The sequence below is a fragment of the Falco punctatus genome (genome assembly GCF_963210335.1).
Source record: "Falco punctatus genome assembly, chromosome: 2".
Lineage (NCBI taxonomy): Eukaryota > Metazoa > Chordata > Aves > Falconiformes > Falconidae > Falco > Falco punctatus.
In genome coordinates, this window is record NC_137581.1 from 43,572,003 (window position 1) to 43,591,066 (window position 19,064).

Here is a 19,064-nt window from a genome sequence, read left to right on the forward strand (position 1 = left end):
GATATTAGTTTCTCAATCATTAAGAAAAATGTTGGACCTTATGTAATAAAAGTGTCTGCAAAGGAGAAAAGAACCAAGCAATTTAGGGGAGGAGAACAGAGATTTAATATACAACTATCCTGGACACAAGGTTTGTGAAATTGCCTTAAAAAGATGTCTAATGAAGGTTTTTGGTGAGTTCTTCAGAGCAGACAGAAGATATGATATCCATAGTATCACTCACCTTCACCCCATGGGGTCAAAAACTAGATTAAGACCTTCAGTTAATAGGTGGAAAAGACATGGATTTTTCTTTCAAAAACTCTCCATCACTTATTCTTCCTGACTTTCCAGTTGCTGATTAAAAGTCTTGGCTAGGTCTTTTTCTGTCCAGATTTTTTATCTGTCTGCTTCATGACTCTCCCTCCATGCAACTGGAGCATGGGAACCAGAACCAGAGATGTCAGGTTGGCTTTTTTTTTCTTAAGTACACCTTAGGAGTGACTGAACAATTACTATTGGAGTCATGAAGGATTTTTTTCCCTTTGGAGCTAATGGATTTTAAAGCATCTTGGAGTTTTAGTTCAATTGACAGGAAAATTTGGAAGTAATGGAAAGCCCTAGCTATTCCTTCTTAGCTTTGGAGGACTGCTAGTAAGCACATCACAACAGTGAATGAAATAGAATTTTGCTGGCAAGCTTTTGCATCTGAAAAAAGCACACAGTACACACATCTCCCTTTGGTAACTTTTGCCTTGCTGTAGGAAGGAAGGAGAGAGGCATAATCAAAGACTTTGAAAAGAAGAACTGAATCCTAGAACAAACTGAATCCTACAAACTTTATTCCACCCTCTGGTGGGCCTTCGTAGCTGCGGCATCTGGGAAGATTTTCATTGTTTATGAAGCTTTACAGTGTTAAGTTAATGAAACTGCAGCCTGCTGCTTAAATGCATCCCTGTGTCTGTCTTTGTTCACTTGAGCATCCTAATCAAGTGTCCATTTAAATAGACTGGTGGCATTTTGGGATGCCAACCAATCACACTAAGATGAAATCTTCCGTTGTGGAGTAAAACCAGTTAGCTGTATAGATAAAGTATTCATATACAAGAAATAGTACTGGCTAAACTCCTATCTATGACTCACTTCAAACTTAGTATACTTCATAGCAGAAGATGAATTCTAGTGCTCCACAGAAGTAATCAGATACAGAGAGAGGGGAAACAAACCACATAATAAACACTCAATACCTAACTTAATGCCTGATTTTTTGTCATCTAATTCTAAATACTAGCTTTAGAGAAGGAGACATGCTAGAAAATTAATATCATAGGTAATCTATAGACCACTTTTGGCTAATTTAAAGCTCCAATGTGTGTTTGTTTTCTGTATAAATTTCTTTCTTATTATTCTCAATAAGATACTCTCAGCACGATAAAAAGAAGGACATTACCAGCAGCGTTTTCAATCATGGGAGCTATATATTCAAGAGCAATCAATAAAAACCACACAGGGCCTGACAAACAACTAGTCAAAGGAATAATTTTTCTCAGATACTTAGCAGTATCCTTTTAAAGTAATTGCTTTTGGTCAATGTTACCCGTTATCATTTGGTCTGCTCTTTTTCCAAAACAGAAAGAATGTAATTTCCATTAATGATTTCAGCTGTCTACGTAGATTTTCAAAGTGCATACTCCACAAAAAAAAAAAAAAAAAAAAAAAAAAAGGGAGGATTTTTGTTTCAACTTCAATCAACCAACAAAGTACCCTAAAATGTTATAGAACAGGCAGTGTCATACCATCTGAGCCAAAAGGTAATTTTAAAGAAAATAATTAGAGAATATAAGATATTGTCTGCCCTTCCTTTCACTCCACACAAAACTGTTAACTCCAATAAAGACAAATAGTAATGACATACTTTGGCCCGGTCATGCACGCTAGAAAACAGTATTAGCAGACAAATATGCCCAAAATGCCACCTAAAATAATGAAAAGAACATTGATTCATTATTATAGCTTGTTTTAGGAAATTTAAGGAAAATCTCACTACTAAACCCCTTGTGTTGCCTAACCCTGCCTGTGACAGCAGGGAAGTTGTCGCCTTGTGCCAACTGATCATTTAAAGACGTCCACAAGATACTGCAAATACCCAGCATAATCTGTAAGTGTACAGCTGGGATACCAAATTAGATTAAGAAAGGCAAAGAATCTTTTCTGTTGTAGTAAGGCCTCAGAAACTGTCTAGTTACACTTTGTACTAAATGTTCTGGCATGCTGCCAAGGCACTTCCAAACATTTCTGAGTTCACTTTTCCACAGAACTCTTTTAAAAATCAATTAGTAGTGAAAGTCTTTCAAATGCAAGTGTTTTAAAATGTCAAGCCTGTATTTCTTTTTTTTTTCCCTTGTGCATCAATGGCAGTATTTTGAAACCTTTATATTAAATTGATCATATTCTCTAATTAAGCCTATGAAGAGAACAATATGTGCAGGCAGGTTAAAATGCATATAACAAAAGGTTCATTCTTCAGAAAAAAATAAATAAATAGGGTTGAGAGAGATGCTGTAATTTTCTTAAACAAAGATGCCCAAGACATTTGTATTGATTTCAGGGTGATAAATGTTCTCATCATTACAAGGCAACTGTAGAAGAAATGAATACTCTACTTAGAAATTCCTGGATTGGGTTATTTTAAAAGTATACTGCATAAGTATTTTAGATTTTTAATTATAAGTACTGGAAAGAGTAAAAAAAATCAAATAGAGGCTACTTTAAGTATTCATCAAAATTCAAAAGTAAGATAAAAAATAAAACTAAGAACACCATTAGCAGGGCTTTCTGATGATCAGGAAAAACATAATCTTTAAGGAATGTAACTTCTCAGTGGACTTTGTAGCCCAATGAAGCATACATCTTGGTCTTGGTGTTATGTATATTTTGGATGATACCTCTACTGTATATTTTGTCCCTATGTCACATAATCCGTTTGCTGTATTTCATTCAGCTAAGTGCCCAAAAGTTTACACAGATAGCAATTGATTGAAATCAGTTCTTTATGTGTAACACATTTATATTAATTGGTTTGTCCTTTCAAGTTGTGTTTATCTCTTCATTTCCATCACAGTTTCAAAGGTCACTCAGTTCCATTTATAAATCCAACATGACAGAGATTAGTAAAAGAAAAAAAGGAACAACTAAATGAATGCATCATCACACAATCACACATCTCACAATTCATTTATCATATTAATAAATAATGCTGTCAAATGCTTACTGCTAAGTTTGTTTGCTATCATCAAAATATTTCTGTCAAGATAACTTAATCAGCCCTGTTTATATACTGAGCTAATTATAAGCTACAAAATATTGAGGATATTAAGCACATTAAACATTTGTCCCCTTGATCCAAGACTAAAACCTGAAAAGTTTAGTGTTTGTGATGTTTTTTTAAAATCCCTCCATAGTTGTCTAACAATAACGTTCATCCATTTATATCTCCATCTAGGCAGTGCACTCTCTTCTGATTTCTGAGATGAGGCAGTATTATGAAATCTGAGAAGATGAGATGTGAGAATGAAGTTGCTAACAAACAAGGGTGTTCTATTAAGAAGGCTTTGGGGGGTGAAAACTGCAGTGACAGAGAAACTCTTTTTTGTCTAAAAATAGATATGACACCCCAAAGTTCAAAATGCCTTAACTATAGACATCTAAGCTATTCTGGAGTAGGTCTCTTCTCTTGTAAAAGGCAAGCCTCACTCTGAAGTGAAGCAAAATTAATTATAAACCCATAATTTTTCTTTCTGTGACTAGGAATTGCCATCCTGCCATAGTGTAGTTAAAGAAATAAATCTGAAAACATTCAAATTTAATGTAAACCTAAATGACTACAAGTCATGGAAAGAGCTGCTACCTGTGTATTAAAGAACCCTTTTTGAAGGAAGCTTTGTCTAAAATCTCCCTAGAGAAAATTTTGCAGTTTTAGAAAAAATTTTCTGCAGTTTGGATCTTCAGTTTCAATGAAAGTCAATGGCAGTGGCAGCATCAAGGTCTGCAGTGCTCCATATTGATATGAAAGTACTTAATCTCCCAAAAAAAAAAAAAAAAAAAAAAAGGCATTATGGGGCTTTCCTCTTCTAAAGAGACAGTTGTATACAGATTTTGCCACTGACAGGCACATCAGAGAGCAAGAAAGAGTCAAAATGAACAGGGAAAAACTCACATTTTGCAGCAGTGAAGAGATCAAAAGAGGTTACTTCTTCCTGCTGCCATCCCAGGCATCTCCCTGGACAGCTGGTCCCACCAGCCTGAAATACCTGCCTCCTTCACAATAGCCTACAAAATCTCATGCTGGGAAATGCCAAAGTGTTCTTATTGCAGAGATTGCCTTCCTCTCTTTGATCAGCCAGAAAAAGATGGGAGATGATCACCTCCATCACTAGGAACAGTCATGAAAGCACCAAATACTGTCATTTATTAGGAGTTTTTTTTAGAGTGACAGGGAAGGAAAAACCAGAAAGAAGATGTGAATTTGAATACCCAGGGGCCTGAAGCAAAGACAATAGCCTGACCAGGTTTTTCTTTATGTAAGTAGTTCTAGGCATTGTAGGTGATTTTGGTAAAAGTTCTGCAATGGAAATATATAAGAGGAAAACCAGGCCATAGCGCAATACTGTTTTTATATAAAACTGGTGCCATTTTGGTCAGAATTATTAAAAAATAACACACTCGTATGCATTTTGCACAGAACATTGTTTTCTAATAATACATTACACAGAATCACAGAATGGTTGGGGTTGGAAGGGATCTCTGAGATCATCTAGTTTAACCTACTGCTAAAGAAGGGTCACCTACAGCAGGTTACACAGGATCGTGTCCAGGTGGGTTTCGAATGTCTCCAGAGAAGGAGACTGCACAGCCTCTCTGGGCAGCCTGTTCCAGTGCTCTGTCACCCTCAAAGACAAGAATAATATTGATGACCCAATATAATGCGTAGTGTTCTCAGAATGGTCACAGATTAAAAGTACAATTAAACCCTTTCTCCAAATCCTAATAAAGCAATCCTTAAGTCTCTGAGAAAAAACAATATTGATGACCCAATATAATGCGTAGTGTTCTCAGAATGGTCACAGGATTAAAAGTACAACTAAACCCTTTCTCCAAATCCTAATAAAGCAATCCTTAAGTCTCAGAGAAAAAAATATTTTTTAAAAATCCAAAATTTTTGAAAGCTCATCAGCCCATTGTGCCTTGATCCTCTGAAGAAAAAAAACACTATCTATGGTCTTTTTCTTTCTTTTTCTATCCCCTATGCAGATTACAGGCCCCTAGCCCACAAATGACCCCAAGGAAGTAAGTACACTCCTTGGCTGAACAATTTATCAACAGCTTGAAGTGACAGGAATAGTGATTCAATCCTGCATTTCAGCATATCAGATGTAGGCCACATTCCTCAGTCTGCAGAACCAGAGAGGAAAAAAAGTCCCTGTCGCATTTGCCCTTTCATAGAGATGGAAATATTATTAGAAAGGACATAAACAGACTAATTAAATCACAGCAGTATGGCTGAGATGACAGCTGGTACAGCGTGTGACTGAGCCGATCCATATCTGTGAGCAGGAGGCACTTCACTTCCAATCCATTCGCTATTAGGTGCTCTCAGGCTTGCTGTGCAGACATTAAATAATAACATATCATTTCCAAGGCTAAAATGATTCAAAGAAATAAAAAAGGGATTCTAACCAAGAAGCCTTTTGTGCAACAGAAAAGAAAAAAAAAGGGGTGGGTGGGGTGGGGGAGAAAAAATAATCATTTACCATGCAGTTCTGTTTTTGAGATAAAGATGTAATAATGCTATTACCTTTCATCAGCAGGATCCTTGAAAATCAACACTCTTTGCTTATCATGCTGTGAAATACAAATAGAGCTAAAGGCATGGTCCACAAGGCACTGCTGCAGCTATATTAACTAACAGATCTGCCCTTTGTGAAAGAAACCGTATCCGTTTCATTAGTGCAGACTCTAATTCAAAACTGTTGAAAATGAACTGCACATACTGTTTTAATAACAACATTCCTAGTCGTTATCAAACTAGTAATTCTCTCAGCACTGAATAAATGCAAGGGTCTGCATCTCGATTATGGCCTGCTGTTAAAGAAAACCATGTTAAAATCCTTTCTGTTCCCTCCTGTCTGGTCCATCAAGTATTCCCATTGTCTCCATCTTCACTGTCAAAAATACACATGGATTTTTTCAAGGTACTGCCAATTGTATTTTATGTTATTCAGCTTTCTTTTTTCAGGCATGTTGATCAGTTAATATGTGATTAAGACACTCAGAGGATCAGTTGTGCAACAGCTGCCTTCTCTCACCTCTCCAGAGTCACAGGGCGGCACTTTACAGGAGCATCAACTCCAAGCGCTTCTGTTTTTTAATGCAAAAAGAGAAAGGGCTAGCTTCAATGAAATGGCTAAATTGCTTCTGCAACCTAAAAGACTGTATGAAGCTGGGCAAAACCTGGATTTTTCAGAGGTCGTGAAGCTTTCTCCTTGCCTTGAACAGAAAAGTTATACAGGTCTTACAGTACCTTCTCCTGACCACAGCCTTTATTCTACATTTTAAAAAATATCAAATAATACCCTCTCAAGTATAGCTAAGAAGAAGATGATCAATACACCACCAAAAAAATATGTAAAAAATTAACACTTGGTTTTCTACAGAAATACATAGTCCTGTGGTTCTAATATTTGAGTATTCAGACACAAACTGGACTGGCAGTCAAGATTGGGCCACAAATGGAAAATCTGATGTCTTTATCTGACTGATGTAACCTAAGAGCATGCTCGGTGCCTCACCTGTATTGTCACATGATGAGCTTAAAGAATTAAGTAGAAATTCTGACCTCTAGTATAAACTGCCTCCCTCTCCACAGGACTGTATTCTTCCCTTGCTGGCCTGTCCCCTCCTTCTTCTGCACACATTACTTCTTCTCATATAAAAGATGAAGTTATTTCACCTTCTGATTTTTTGCAGCAATAGAGCTTTCATTTATCTCCTTCATCACACAGATGTGCTAATGGGTTTCCTGATCATAAAAAGTTGAAGTTCTAAGACTTGAATGCAAACTTTGAGGCAAGGGCAATGTATCTACACAAAGGTCTCGCTGACATTGTTGATGGGAAAAGGCCTATAAAATGGTGTTTTTAAGAACTGTCACAGCATGCAAATTTCTACATGCACAGAGTCACTTTTAGAAAATTTCTTACAGCAGATACCTGACTTAGGCCCTATGTTTGCCTTTCCCCATTACCTGGAGAAGTTCCAGAAGTTCTGTCTTGAAATACAGATGCAGGCAGGCATCATACAAGTGCCTCAGTCTCCAGAAAGACTTCCCCCCTGCCCCCACGATATCCTGATTAAACAAAACCCTCCAGGATTTATCTTTATCAAGTTACCTTTCAGCACAAAATGAGATGTTGCCTAGTTCACATCATTCTGGAACAGACACACCACAGTAAGAAAAGGATGCACTTTTCTAATTCTTTTCCAAAATAGAAAGATATTTTTTTTGTCCTTTGTGCTATATATGAATGAGAACAGTAATTCTATACTTCTTCAGTGTCTATGAGACTATATAGAAAATAGTTCTGATGTAGAATATAGCATATTTACATGTCTATAACACAGGAAAGATACATACTTTCATGACGATAATTCAATTCACATGTGAGAGAGATGTTCATTTGTCATGTATTCTGCCACAGACATTATTTTCTAAAATTGAACTAATTATCATCGTTTAGTGTTTTCTTTTAAAAATGTAACTTCTAAGTAATATTTCTGAAAGATGATCCTATAGACCATCACAAATACTTAGCAAAATAAGGTGTGTATAAAGCATTTCTTAATATAGAATATCCACATATCATGTTTATTTACTGCCCATAACAAATAGCAATGAAACAAAACTGCATAAAAGCTTAACAATTTCATTATTTTCATACAAGGAAAATGGCCATAAGAATAAAGTGTGCATTTTGAAAATAAAAAAAAAAAAATGTATCAAAGATTGAATTATCCAACTGTTTATCCAATTAGGATTATCTTGCACGGAACAGGAAAATAGCCTTTTTTTTTTTTTTTTTTTAACTTGCTGACAAGATAGACTTAATCATTTAGATTTTTTAATGAACTTGATACAGCTTCATAGCAGGCCCAGAGCACAAAAATCACACAGGAAGCTTTTGCTTCTGCAGTTTTAGAAGCCTGTTGTCTCAGTATGTCTTATGTAGGTAAAATCAGCTTTTTCAGAAGTGATATAACTAATACAATCAGAAAAAAAGTGTGAGTACATTCATATCTAAATAATTTTCTGGGTTAGTACCTAGACTTCTCACCTGCTGGTTTTGAAAAGTAGATTTTATATTTTTTTCTTTCCCATTTCACTGTGTCTCAAGCACCGTTTTGCCATTACTGTGTCTTGGAAAAGACCTGTTAACTCCTTCAAATCTTATTCCAGCAAACATTAATTGCACATATTGAGGGTGAGATTCATTCACTTAACTTTATTTATGTAACTACAACTCAGTAGTAGTACAACTGAGCACTTGTAAGCTGCAAATTATCTGGCCTAGTTTTGCCACCTACTTTAGGATGGGATGGATCACCCCTACAATTGCCTATTTCTGCCTGTTGAGTCCAAGGTGACTAACTTCGATGCAAATGTCTACATTTGTTCCAGCGAATCCCACAGTGAGGATTTAATCTAGATGAGGGACTCATCATTATAACACAACTGACTGTCCAAGATGAGATGCTGAATCTTTGCTAATAATTCCCTTAATTTACTAACTAATGTTCAGATCATAGCCTCCAATTCCTTGCCTTGTTTAGCAAATTTAACAATCACAATTAAAGGCTAGGGAAGCAGATCTGGAGAAATTATATTCTTTATTGACAGACTAACACTACATTTTAGCTATGAAAATCCAAGATATTTTTTTTCCCATGCCATCATAAAGACAAGTACAATTCCAAAACAAAATTTAGTGACCTGATTATAAAAAAAATATCTTTTCTGGTTTTCTATGCATTCCCAAAGCGCAATTTTAAAAAAGCATTGCTTTAGCTTGAAATACGATGTACTCAACATAGCACATTTGTCCTTAAGGCTGTATGATTATGCCTTTGCTAGCACCCAGACAACGCTTTTCATCCACAGATCTCAAAGAAGTTTACAAAAGTAGATATATGTCACTGACAAGCATTTGTCTAAGATGCCATGATGTCAGTGTTGCATACACAGCCTTGTCGTTAAAAGAAGTGTTAAGTATCATACTATAAACACCAACACACTGCAAATAATCCTTCTGGTCTGAAGTTAATGTTTATCTTATTTTCATTTTTGCAAAAAAGGGAGAACATCCATCCACCTAGGAATATAAAAATTCACTTTATGCTAAGAGAAAAATACATATTGATAAAAATACTAAAGGAGAAAAAAATAGTGTTTAATCTGTTAAACAACAGAAAAATTCTTATGAACTAGTGATACTGTCATTGAACTGGAGAGCATTTGAGTACAAGCTTGCTCTGCCTTTTCACCCTATGATTTGGAATCTGCTCACAGTACTGCCAGCTTAACCAAAAAGGATTAACTCTCATATCCAACTGAGAACACAGATAATTCTCAGTAATTGGTAAAAAATGAAGATGAATGGGGCTGAGAGATAAGGAGCAATTAGCTCATCAGCAGTTACAGCTGTGCACTCAATCCGGATCCATCTCTTGAGTCTCGGCCCCTTTTAAAGAACCCAAGCAGAATAAGCACAGGACACCCCCTCCCAAAAAATTGCTGTACCTGCCCATCATTCCTCTCTCTTCCATTTCATTTCTGTGCTATACAAAGACACCTGTCATAGCATTCTGTGTAAATTACTACCTCTCCCAGGACCTGTATCTACAGCCAATCTTCTTTTACACTTTAAAAAAAAAAAAAAAAGAAAAAAGAAAAAAAAACCCAAACCCAGAAACCAAATGACTACTGTAGACACTCTTAAGTTCCCTGTCAATCGTTTCATTATAGCAGCATCATCTGTTTGAAAATATAAGCAATTCCCTCATCTAATTATAGGGAGGATTTGAGGTTCATTAACATTGCCAAGGCAGAGAATCAGATGTGCAACTGCAGAGCTGTGCTCAGTGGCCTGCATTCTCTGTTTCCTTTTATTTGCTTTTTCAAGGTCTCCAAGACTTTTTCCTGAAACCATAAAAGTAATCCTTTCCTTCAAAATAGACATGTGTGTTTAGAAAAAGGAAATGACTGCATTTTGTACTGTTCTATTATTGGGCAAGGTCATTGGAGAAAAATAATTTCACCTTAATCATTTTATCTCTGATTCTGGATGAAAAAAAAGAATAATAGTATGCAAGCAATCATTACTTTTGAACAACAGATCACAGGAAACCTTCCATTTGTCTCATAATTTTAAATACTGCAAGGTAATGCAGATGAATAGGAAACCTAACATGCCAAGAAAACCTCTTAATTTTCAACACATTTTGTGGTTGTTTATGGATTAACATGCTCGCCAAGTGTAAAATGTTGCCTTGTATTTCCTAACTGTGTTTAGAAACTGAGAACACCAAAGTCTTCATGATTGCTTCACTTCCTTAAAGATATAATAGCATTATTTTTTTTGTATGAATTTAGTTTAAACAATGACATTTTCTTGGGACATCTGTTTTGAGATCACATTTTGAATAGATATGAACTCATTTCCTACTAAGCAAGTAATTTACTATTGTTGATAGTTGTTTACAAGTTTTATGAGTCAGATTGTAGCAAGTGGCAAAGGTCTTTACAAATCCTTTGAGTATTCCCTAATGTGTATGCGTAGTGTTTTCATTATATAAAATGTTCGGGAAGCAAAAGTATACGGACTGTTCTTCACTTCCTACCAAGTTATAGATAGCAAAGCCTAGCTCACAGAAATAGCTTTAAACATACTTACTTTCAAAGACTTCTCTCTTTTCCTGCTGCAAGTTAATGAAGTATGATAGCAGGGCGGTAAATACTTAAGCAGCAAGGAAATAATTGAGCTGCTCTACCTATCCATGGCTTCAGAGCATAAGATGGTAAATATGCAACTGCTCTTAATATCATCCTAAGACGTTAATATGACACAGAGTAGAACCTCTTTCATGAAATTTAAAGTTTGACCTTGTCACTCTCTTAATTCTGCATTTAAATCTAAAAATAAATAAAAAAAATACACAGCATAATCTCTGTTTTGTTTGCTGTCATACGGAACTCATTTTTTAAACAAAAAAAACAATAATTTATCTATCCTGCATGTTGTATGTAGAATTGCCACTAAAAAGAACCCAGGACATTTTTCCTTCTTATCTGCAATGTAGCTCATATCAGCCAAGCTGTCACAAGACAGTACTTGATATAAACAAGAGATTGCAAAGACATCTCAGTAATCAATATTAGGATGGCTACAGTATGGAAGCCCCAACCACTGCATATCATTTGTCTCAGCATCTATTTCTATGACCAAATGAAGCATTAATTCAAATCATAAATCTATGGTGATTTAAATCTGGGAATGAGCACCTGCCTGCTTTAATGATTTATTTTGTACATTTCAGTAAGCAGGAGATTTGTCCATATGAACTGACAGGTCACCTTCAGATGCCAGTAGCAGACTGTTTATCACCATGCAGACTAGCATCTCATCTTAGCAAGTAAATATTAAAGTAAAAGAATCCAATTGATTGTGGATGGGGGAGAAAGGCGTTGCAGCCATATATTTTACTCAGTGTGCTAATACCTCACTGTGATTCCTCTGTAATTTTTTTTTTCCCTTTTTTTTCCCCCTTCTAAAATGATAATTCTGGTGGGAGGATGCAAGCTCAAGGTTACCAGAAAAACTGAGGGATATAAAATAATTACTTATTAGTATCACTGGCTTCCTTTAACTCCCTTCACTCACTAACCTTTTGGCTATTGCTTCAAAGGACCAAGTTAATAAATTTGTGTAGTGCTCTGTATAATTATACAATGTTCATCTACAAAAATGACTTCTATAATTCACATTAAGCATCTGATTAAAACCAAAAAGCAAGACAATTCAAAAGTAAGCCTGACAATTCAACTCTACTTGAGCCTACATTTCATTTCTCTTCTTCTACATAGGCATTGGAACACCCTAAGAACACAGTATAATCAATTCATATACACTAATATACCATAATGTCTGTTACATATGGGCCTGGATGTTTCAGTTCAGCTTTCAGCCTGGTTAGTTTGTTTGTTCTTTTTCAGTTTGGTCAGGCACATAACAATTTAAAATATAAGACAAAATCAGGTTATTTTCTTTTGGTTTATTTCTTCCTCCTGACAACATTCAATAACTTAATATTCTGAATTTAAGCCTAACAAGACATAATTTAAAACATTAAAGGTATATGGACTTCATAACATTTATTTGAAAAGACATAAACATCTGAAAAAATGCAAAGGGGGGGCGAAAAAAAGCACACACCTACTACAAAGCAACACCTTTGAAATGCGAGTTCTTGTTAAGAGAACTAATAAATAGATACTTAACTCTTAATGAACCTATTAATACCCTGGCATTAGGAGCAGTAGGAATCACTTTTCTGATTTCATGTGCAGAACCAACACTGGACCCTAGATAGGGCTCACTATAGAAGAAACAAGTAAATGCAAACTATTTTTGAGAAGATCTCCACAGGAAGAGTATAGCTCAAGACTGGATAAACAGACAAGCACACTGTACTTCCAGAACCATTCCTCATGGAATGGAGACAACTGGAATGCTATTCACTCTACTCAGAAAAGCTATTTTTTTCTGAACAAAACGAACTCAATTCTTCAGTTAAATCAAGAAATTAACTGAAGTTAACAAGTAAGTTAAGGGGCTGAGAGGAAATTTTGACAATGATAATAAATAAACTTGCTTCACTTATTTTGCCCTACTAAAATAGCTAGAATGTATTTTCTTAAACAGGGAAAATGATTAAGCTCTGTAAAAGCAGATTAGTTATCTAAATTACACCTCAAACAATGATTTCAAAATAGATCATTTTCATTCAGAGGAAATTCAGATATACCCTCAACTCCTACAAATACTTCACATGGTTTAGATGTTACCTGTTAACTTTTCCATTTTCATGGATAGACAAGTGGTCTGTCACTAGAACCACCAAGCAGAAAAGTTCCATAATCCAATATTTGAGCATTTTATTTCACATTTCATCTAAGTATGAAATCCAAATCTAAAGTAGCTTCTAGTTCTCGTACAGACTCTTTATCCTCCCAGTTTGCTTTCACAGTTTTCACTCTTTCTCATTACTTCACTTTTCTTCCAGTACGTTAGGGGCCACCTAGTCCTTCCACTTCATTTGTACCTATGTCCTCCTCTCAGATTTCAGACACCTGCTCTCTACTCCCTCATGCCTTCTCTCCAAGAGGACAATCCTTCCACTAATATTCTACTAACTGCATGTGTTGGTATCTGAGTACTAACACACTCATTAAAGACTATTTTCTTCACCATCACAGAGGCATTATTTTAGCCTTTCTTTAAAAGGAAAATAAAACATCTGGCCATCTCCTTATGCAGTAATGCATACATACTCTTGTGATTTAAAATAGTGTGTGCCTAAGCGAACCAGTCTTTGAACTGCAATTTGCATTATTTCTAAACAATAGCCTACCAATGCCTACTGAACTGTACAGAATTGCTGTTCACAAACACATATTTATTTATGTTAAGGAGAGTACATAACTCTCTAAGGCTCATTTCAAATGTACTTAGGAGATGAAAAACTGAAAAAATAAGCAAAGCTAAACAAAAGACCCAAAATAAAAACAAACAAAAAAATCCCTATCTTAAGCCATTTTCTTCCAATATACACCAATCTTGCTTGCAGTCTTCTGAACGTACCTCCTTGTCATTGAATTTCTGTTGCTGAGTTAATACTGTCTCAACATGATAAAAGGAGCCAATACAATGAAATGGCATAACAAAACATTTTACAGTAGACACACACAGATGATTAAAGATTTAATCAACAACAACAAAAAGTTATTTTAGCTTTGAAGTATGCTTTAGCAAAACAAATTGTCCAAACAAATGAATAAAGTATACAGAAAAAAATCTTTTTTTCAGAAAGAACAAGAGTTGCTGATGGCTGCTTAAGAAATGGAAAAACCTGTTAACTACATTTTAAGAATGTGTTTATTAAAATAAAATATGATAGGAACTGCAGAGCATGGCAATAATTTATTGTGTATGTATGTTTTCCTTTTGTCACAGAGCACATGAAAGTATGAAATATTTTGCTTTCAAGCTTGTGTTCTGAATTACCTAAAGTCAATACCCAGCACACCGAGCAGGAGACACTGTTAAATTTCACTTTGACACCATCATCTGTCACCCCACCTGTACTTTGAAAAATGAACTCTAAGCAATCAAACCACTTTCTTTCATGGAAAATATTAACTGGAGTCTGCAAAAGTAACCTGCAAAGGAAATAATGTTTTTGTAATAGTAACAGCAACACTGAATGCTGATGTAAAGGTCAGATACAAAACAAAACTAAAAAAGTATGGAAAGGAAAACAAATATGCAACTTTCTACACCAAATCAAGGACTTCAGAATGAAGTCCAGAATGATCACCATTTTAATAAAATATCAGAGCATTATGGACTTATAATAATGCTGTGTCTGAGACTTACCGACGCTTGAATTCAGATCTCCATTTTCAGAGTCTGCTCCATGCTGGTTATTATTTGCATGATAGTTGGACATAGCTTCCAATTTAATTTTTTTCACTTTCATTGCTTCTGCTATGGCGGCGTTGGTGGCAGCTGCTGCTGCTGCAGCTGCTGCTGTCAGGCCTGCAAAGAAGTATGAACAAAATTTAATATACAATATTCTATGATTCTTCATTATTGTACAGACTAAGACTGTTATTCTTCCTTCATGCTTGCTATGTAATGAATGGAGAACACTGCAGAATATTATTCCTCTTGATAGATTTGAAAGCTATAAAATTTTTCAAGTAAAATGCTTCACATCGTGTTTAGTTAGGTTTTTTTTATATATCCACCTAAATCTTAACTTAGTATCCAGTAACTGCAATCATAATACAATCATAACTAACTACAACTACAAACAAATGCTTTCAGAAATTAAACTTAGCTTCAAAATGGTGTCTTAAGTGTTTGGTTATGATTAGGTCAACATGCACATAGCTATACTTGGAAAAAAACCCCAACCCTTTAGTTCTCAAATGTTTGACATGCTAAAGAAAACAGGAAAAAACAGGTCTATATTTTCTAGAGTAACAGATGAAGGAACTCAGACATTTATTTCACACATAACAGCGAGATGCGGTCATTTTAGGAAGCATTTTTAGAAGAAAGGTTAGTAATGCAGAACATTGGTAAAATACTTTTTTTTACTTTCCCCAAATTTCCAGACATTAAGATATTTATCAATGTGAAGAGGAATCATTAAACTCATTTAAAACCAATCCCAAAGCCATCTTCAGGCCATCCAAGCATTTTTCCTACCAAACCAAACTTCTGCCATCCAGCCATTCACAAGAATGTTCTACAAAAATGAGAACATTTCTTCTTGTCAGAGGCAATTAGAGAAGCCATCCAGTAATGCCTTCAAAACTCAAAATTAGATACAGCCTTTAACCAGTCCCCACACCGTGCCACTACCCACCCAAGACCCCTAGGTCCCAGCCTGGCTGGCAGCAGAGAGAAGTCACTGTGAAAATGTCACAAGAGCTGCCTGCCCCACGCCATTGATCCAGGGGGCAGGGATGGAAATCAGAGAACTAAACATAAGACATGAAAGAGAAGACATTAAACTAGGTAAGTTTTATGCAATTACAGAATCTCATCCCTCAGCCGGTGATGCCACAAGAGAAGAGACCCTCCGTCATTCTGAATCAGGATTCTTGCCCTGACTCTGGAGAAGGCTTGAAAAAAACTCAGTGTAATTAGTTTAAAGGTGCCTGCTTGTCTGATTTTTAGCTACTTTGAGAGGTGTGAAGTGTCTTATGGATCTCAGGAGGAATTAACTCCACAATTTACTATTCCAGTGGGCCAAGGATGCTGCCCAGCATAGGAGGAGTGCAATTTAGCAGGGAAGACCAAATAAGCAAATAATCCCAGGCTGCTGAGGTAAATATTGCTACCATCATTGCTTCCAAGGGCCTCTTGTGGTCACTCTTGCCATGCTTTCAGCTAGCAATGGGGACGGACAGAAGGCATAATCCAGCAGGGAGAAGGCCAAAGGTCAATGGACAGCTGGAAAGCAATGTGGTAGCATAAGAGGTGCCTTTGAATATATTGTGGCTTGACTCAAGGTTGCTCTCCCTTCTTTGCATGACGACTTGAAGATTAGCAAACGGTGCCAGCCTCTCAGCCCTCCTCACAGGCTGACTTCTAACACCTCCAAGTGCAATGAGAATTACCAAGTACGTGATAATTACATTCTGCATAGCAGATCAATATTATTTAAAAAACAGCTATTTCAGGTAGAAGAAGATGTACCAGAAGCCAAAAATCAAATCGGAAGGTGGATAAATATGAGGGTTTAATTACATTTTAGCTTCTTCTGCTATTAAAAATTGTGCATGTTCTGATGTTCAGAAGGTATTGACAATAACATGGATTGCTTCCAATGATATTTTTACCTTAGGGGAAGGATATGAAGTTACACATTATACAAATTTGTTACAGTCCCTAAATTAGGCCACAGAAAAAGGGATGGTGCACCTCTGAACCTTGGTTTGCATCCTGTGTTCATTAAACAATACAATAACCTATACTTCCTTTTTTATATACATCACTGACAAGCTAAAACTAGCATCTTTACAGAACAATCCTTCAGAGGAATATTCAGATACAATATAACCATGAATACAACAAAAGGCTCCAACTTTTGGTTGTGACTGCACTCCTAGACCAGCAGTTTTTAAGCACTTCTAAGTATTAGAGTAATTACCATGTTGAACAGAGACGGGAGGTAGGATTGTGAGCCCACCTGTAAATACTACATCTCACTCAAGTAATGACCCCACTGCAGAACTGCTAAAATATGAACTCTCTTTTGCTACAATTTTTTTTTTTTTTAAAAAAGTATGCTTCAGTGCTTCTCACCAAAGCAGGACATAATGCTGCTCTCTAAAGGAAGCCATAATCTTTGCATAGGGACTGGGAAAGTAAAATACGGATTGCTTAGTTCTGTAGTAAAATTTTCACAAGATAATGCTTGTGATAACAAATGATAATTTAAAAAAGCAAAAATTGAACGACTAATTTCATTCCTTCTCTCATAAACCACGTAAGTGATTGAAATGATTACTTTGCTATACAGCAATTAATTTAAACTATATGAATTGAAATGCATGTCTCGTATAAGCACTGGTATAAGAGGAGGGTAAATGTAAGGAATAATCCTCAGAACTACAGCTTAATGCCATTCTTCACAGCAATTCCAGTCTACAGCACAGTTTCTGCTTTACTGTTACATTTTCCTATCACTTGACTGTCACAGTATAGTCTTGCAAGTGGCAAGGAAGGTCCTGAGCCAGTTACTACAGCCCCTTGCATTATAATCCCTGGTGCGCTGTGGTGTACTGTGGTATGCTACAGACAAAACTCCCTCCGGCACAAGGCTCGACTTACCTCACTAATCTCAGTAGCAAAGAGAGCAAAACACAAGAGGTCAATAAGCTTCTATATCTATGATGTGTATTTTAAAATATACGGGTATATACTTGGGTAAAGACTTGGGATGTTTTTAAAATTTGTTGTTCAAAAAAGCCTTTTGACCTAAATCTTACCTAGTAACACTTCACTCGTATAGGTAGCTAAGAAATTTCCAAACTACACTTCTCTTCACTACAGAAATTTTATCTTCACCTATGAGATAACCAGAAGTCACATTTAAAGGCAACTGAAATGAAAGAAATAAGGATCATACTGGTCAGTTAGATATTTTTTATTCTTTACAAATATTTACTTGAACAGCTAAAAAGTATCCAGGCCAAAATATTCAATGGATTAAAGTCAATGGTAGCTGTCATTAATATTCTGAAATTGATAAGTTGTTTATGTCTGGCATTCTTCCTGCTGATTATGCAGTGAGACAGGCAGCTTTATAAATATCTCATCACTCCATCGTCACACAAATTTCATCGACAGTGCTCATGCACAGCTATTAGCAATATGAATCTAACCATTACAAGAGGAAAGAAAATCGAACATGTGGCATTAATACGCAGTCCTGGTTCCTAACCATCTGATAGGCAGATGGTGTAAAGCGGATTCTCCAGCTGAAATGAAGGGGCACATCATTTAAAACCTTGTTTGCATTCTAACTGATATCAGTGCCATATTGATATACATGATACATCATGGCAGTATTTGAACAATCTAGTTTGTTTCAGTCATAAATGTTTACAGCCTTGTTTTTTATCTTTAGAAGCATGTTCTGAAGAGCGTATTTTTAATTTATGAAACCTATTGTTTACTTCTGTTGAACCAGAAGATTAGTGAAGAGCAGGAATATTAAATTACCACAACCACAGCGGTATAACTAAGATGGATGAATAAAGTATGTTTTTTCAATAAAAGATGTTAGTAAAGGAATTAAAAAATTAGCCTAGACATTTTATGCATTAAATACATTTATTCATTTAAACCTTACAGGTTTTTTCCCATGTGACACAGTTAGAACTTTAACGCTTTATAAAGCTATTCATTTAAATCTCTTACTGTGCGCAATTAATCTTGTCCAACAATTTAATTCAAAAACAAAACATCAGAAAGTAAAGTTCAATTCAGCCATCATGCTTCTGAAGTAATCTCCGTATTGCTGACAGTTCCTATAGTCTCATCACCAAAAGTCTGTTCAAGGTGTCTTGTAGGAGCTGTATGAATTTGAATTACAGCTCAATTGAAAGCTCTCCAAGCCTTAGTAGGAACTCAGGAACAAGAAGCAGAACACCAAAAGAAAGCGCGAATGGT

At 35.8% G+C, this 19,064-nt stretch overlaps 1 protein-coding gene across 6 annotated transcripts in view; it reads right to left on the minus strand.

Annotated features, from left to right (window-relative positions):
• DACH1 (dachshund family transcription factor 1) overlaps positions 1 to 19,064 on the minus strand; it is a 371,271-nt gene that overhangs the window by 163,478 nt on the left and 188,729 nt on the right. For all 6 annotated transcript variants that reach the window (XM_080376870.1, XM_080376869.1, XM_080376867.1 and 3 more), the window contains exon 3: positions 14,748 to 14,909. In XM_080376870.1, the coding sequence (XP_080232996.1) occupies positions 14,748 to 14,909 (162 nt within the window). The remainder of the gene's footprint in view (positions 1 to 14,747; positions 14,910 to 19,064) is intronic.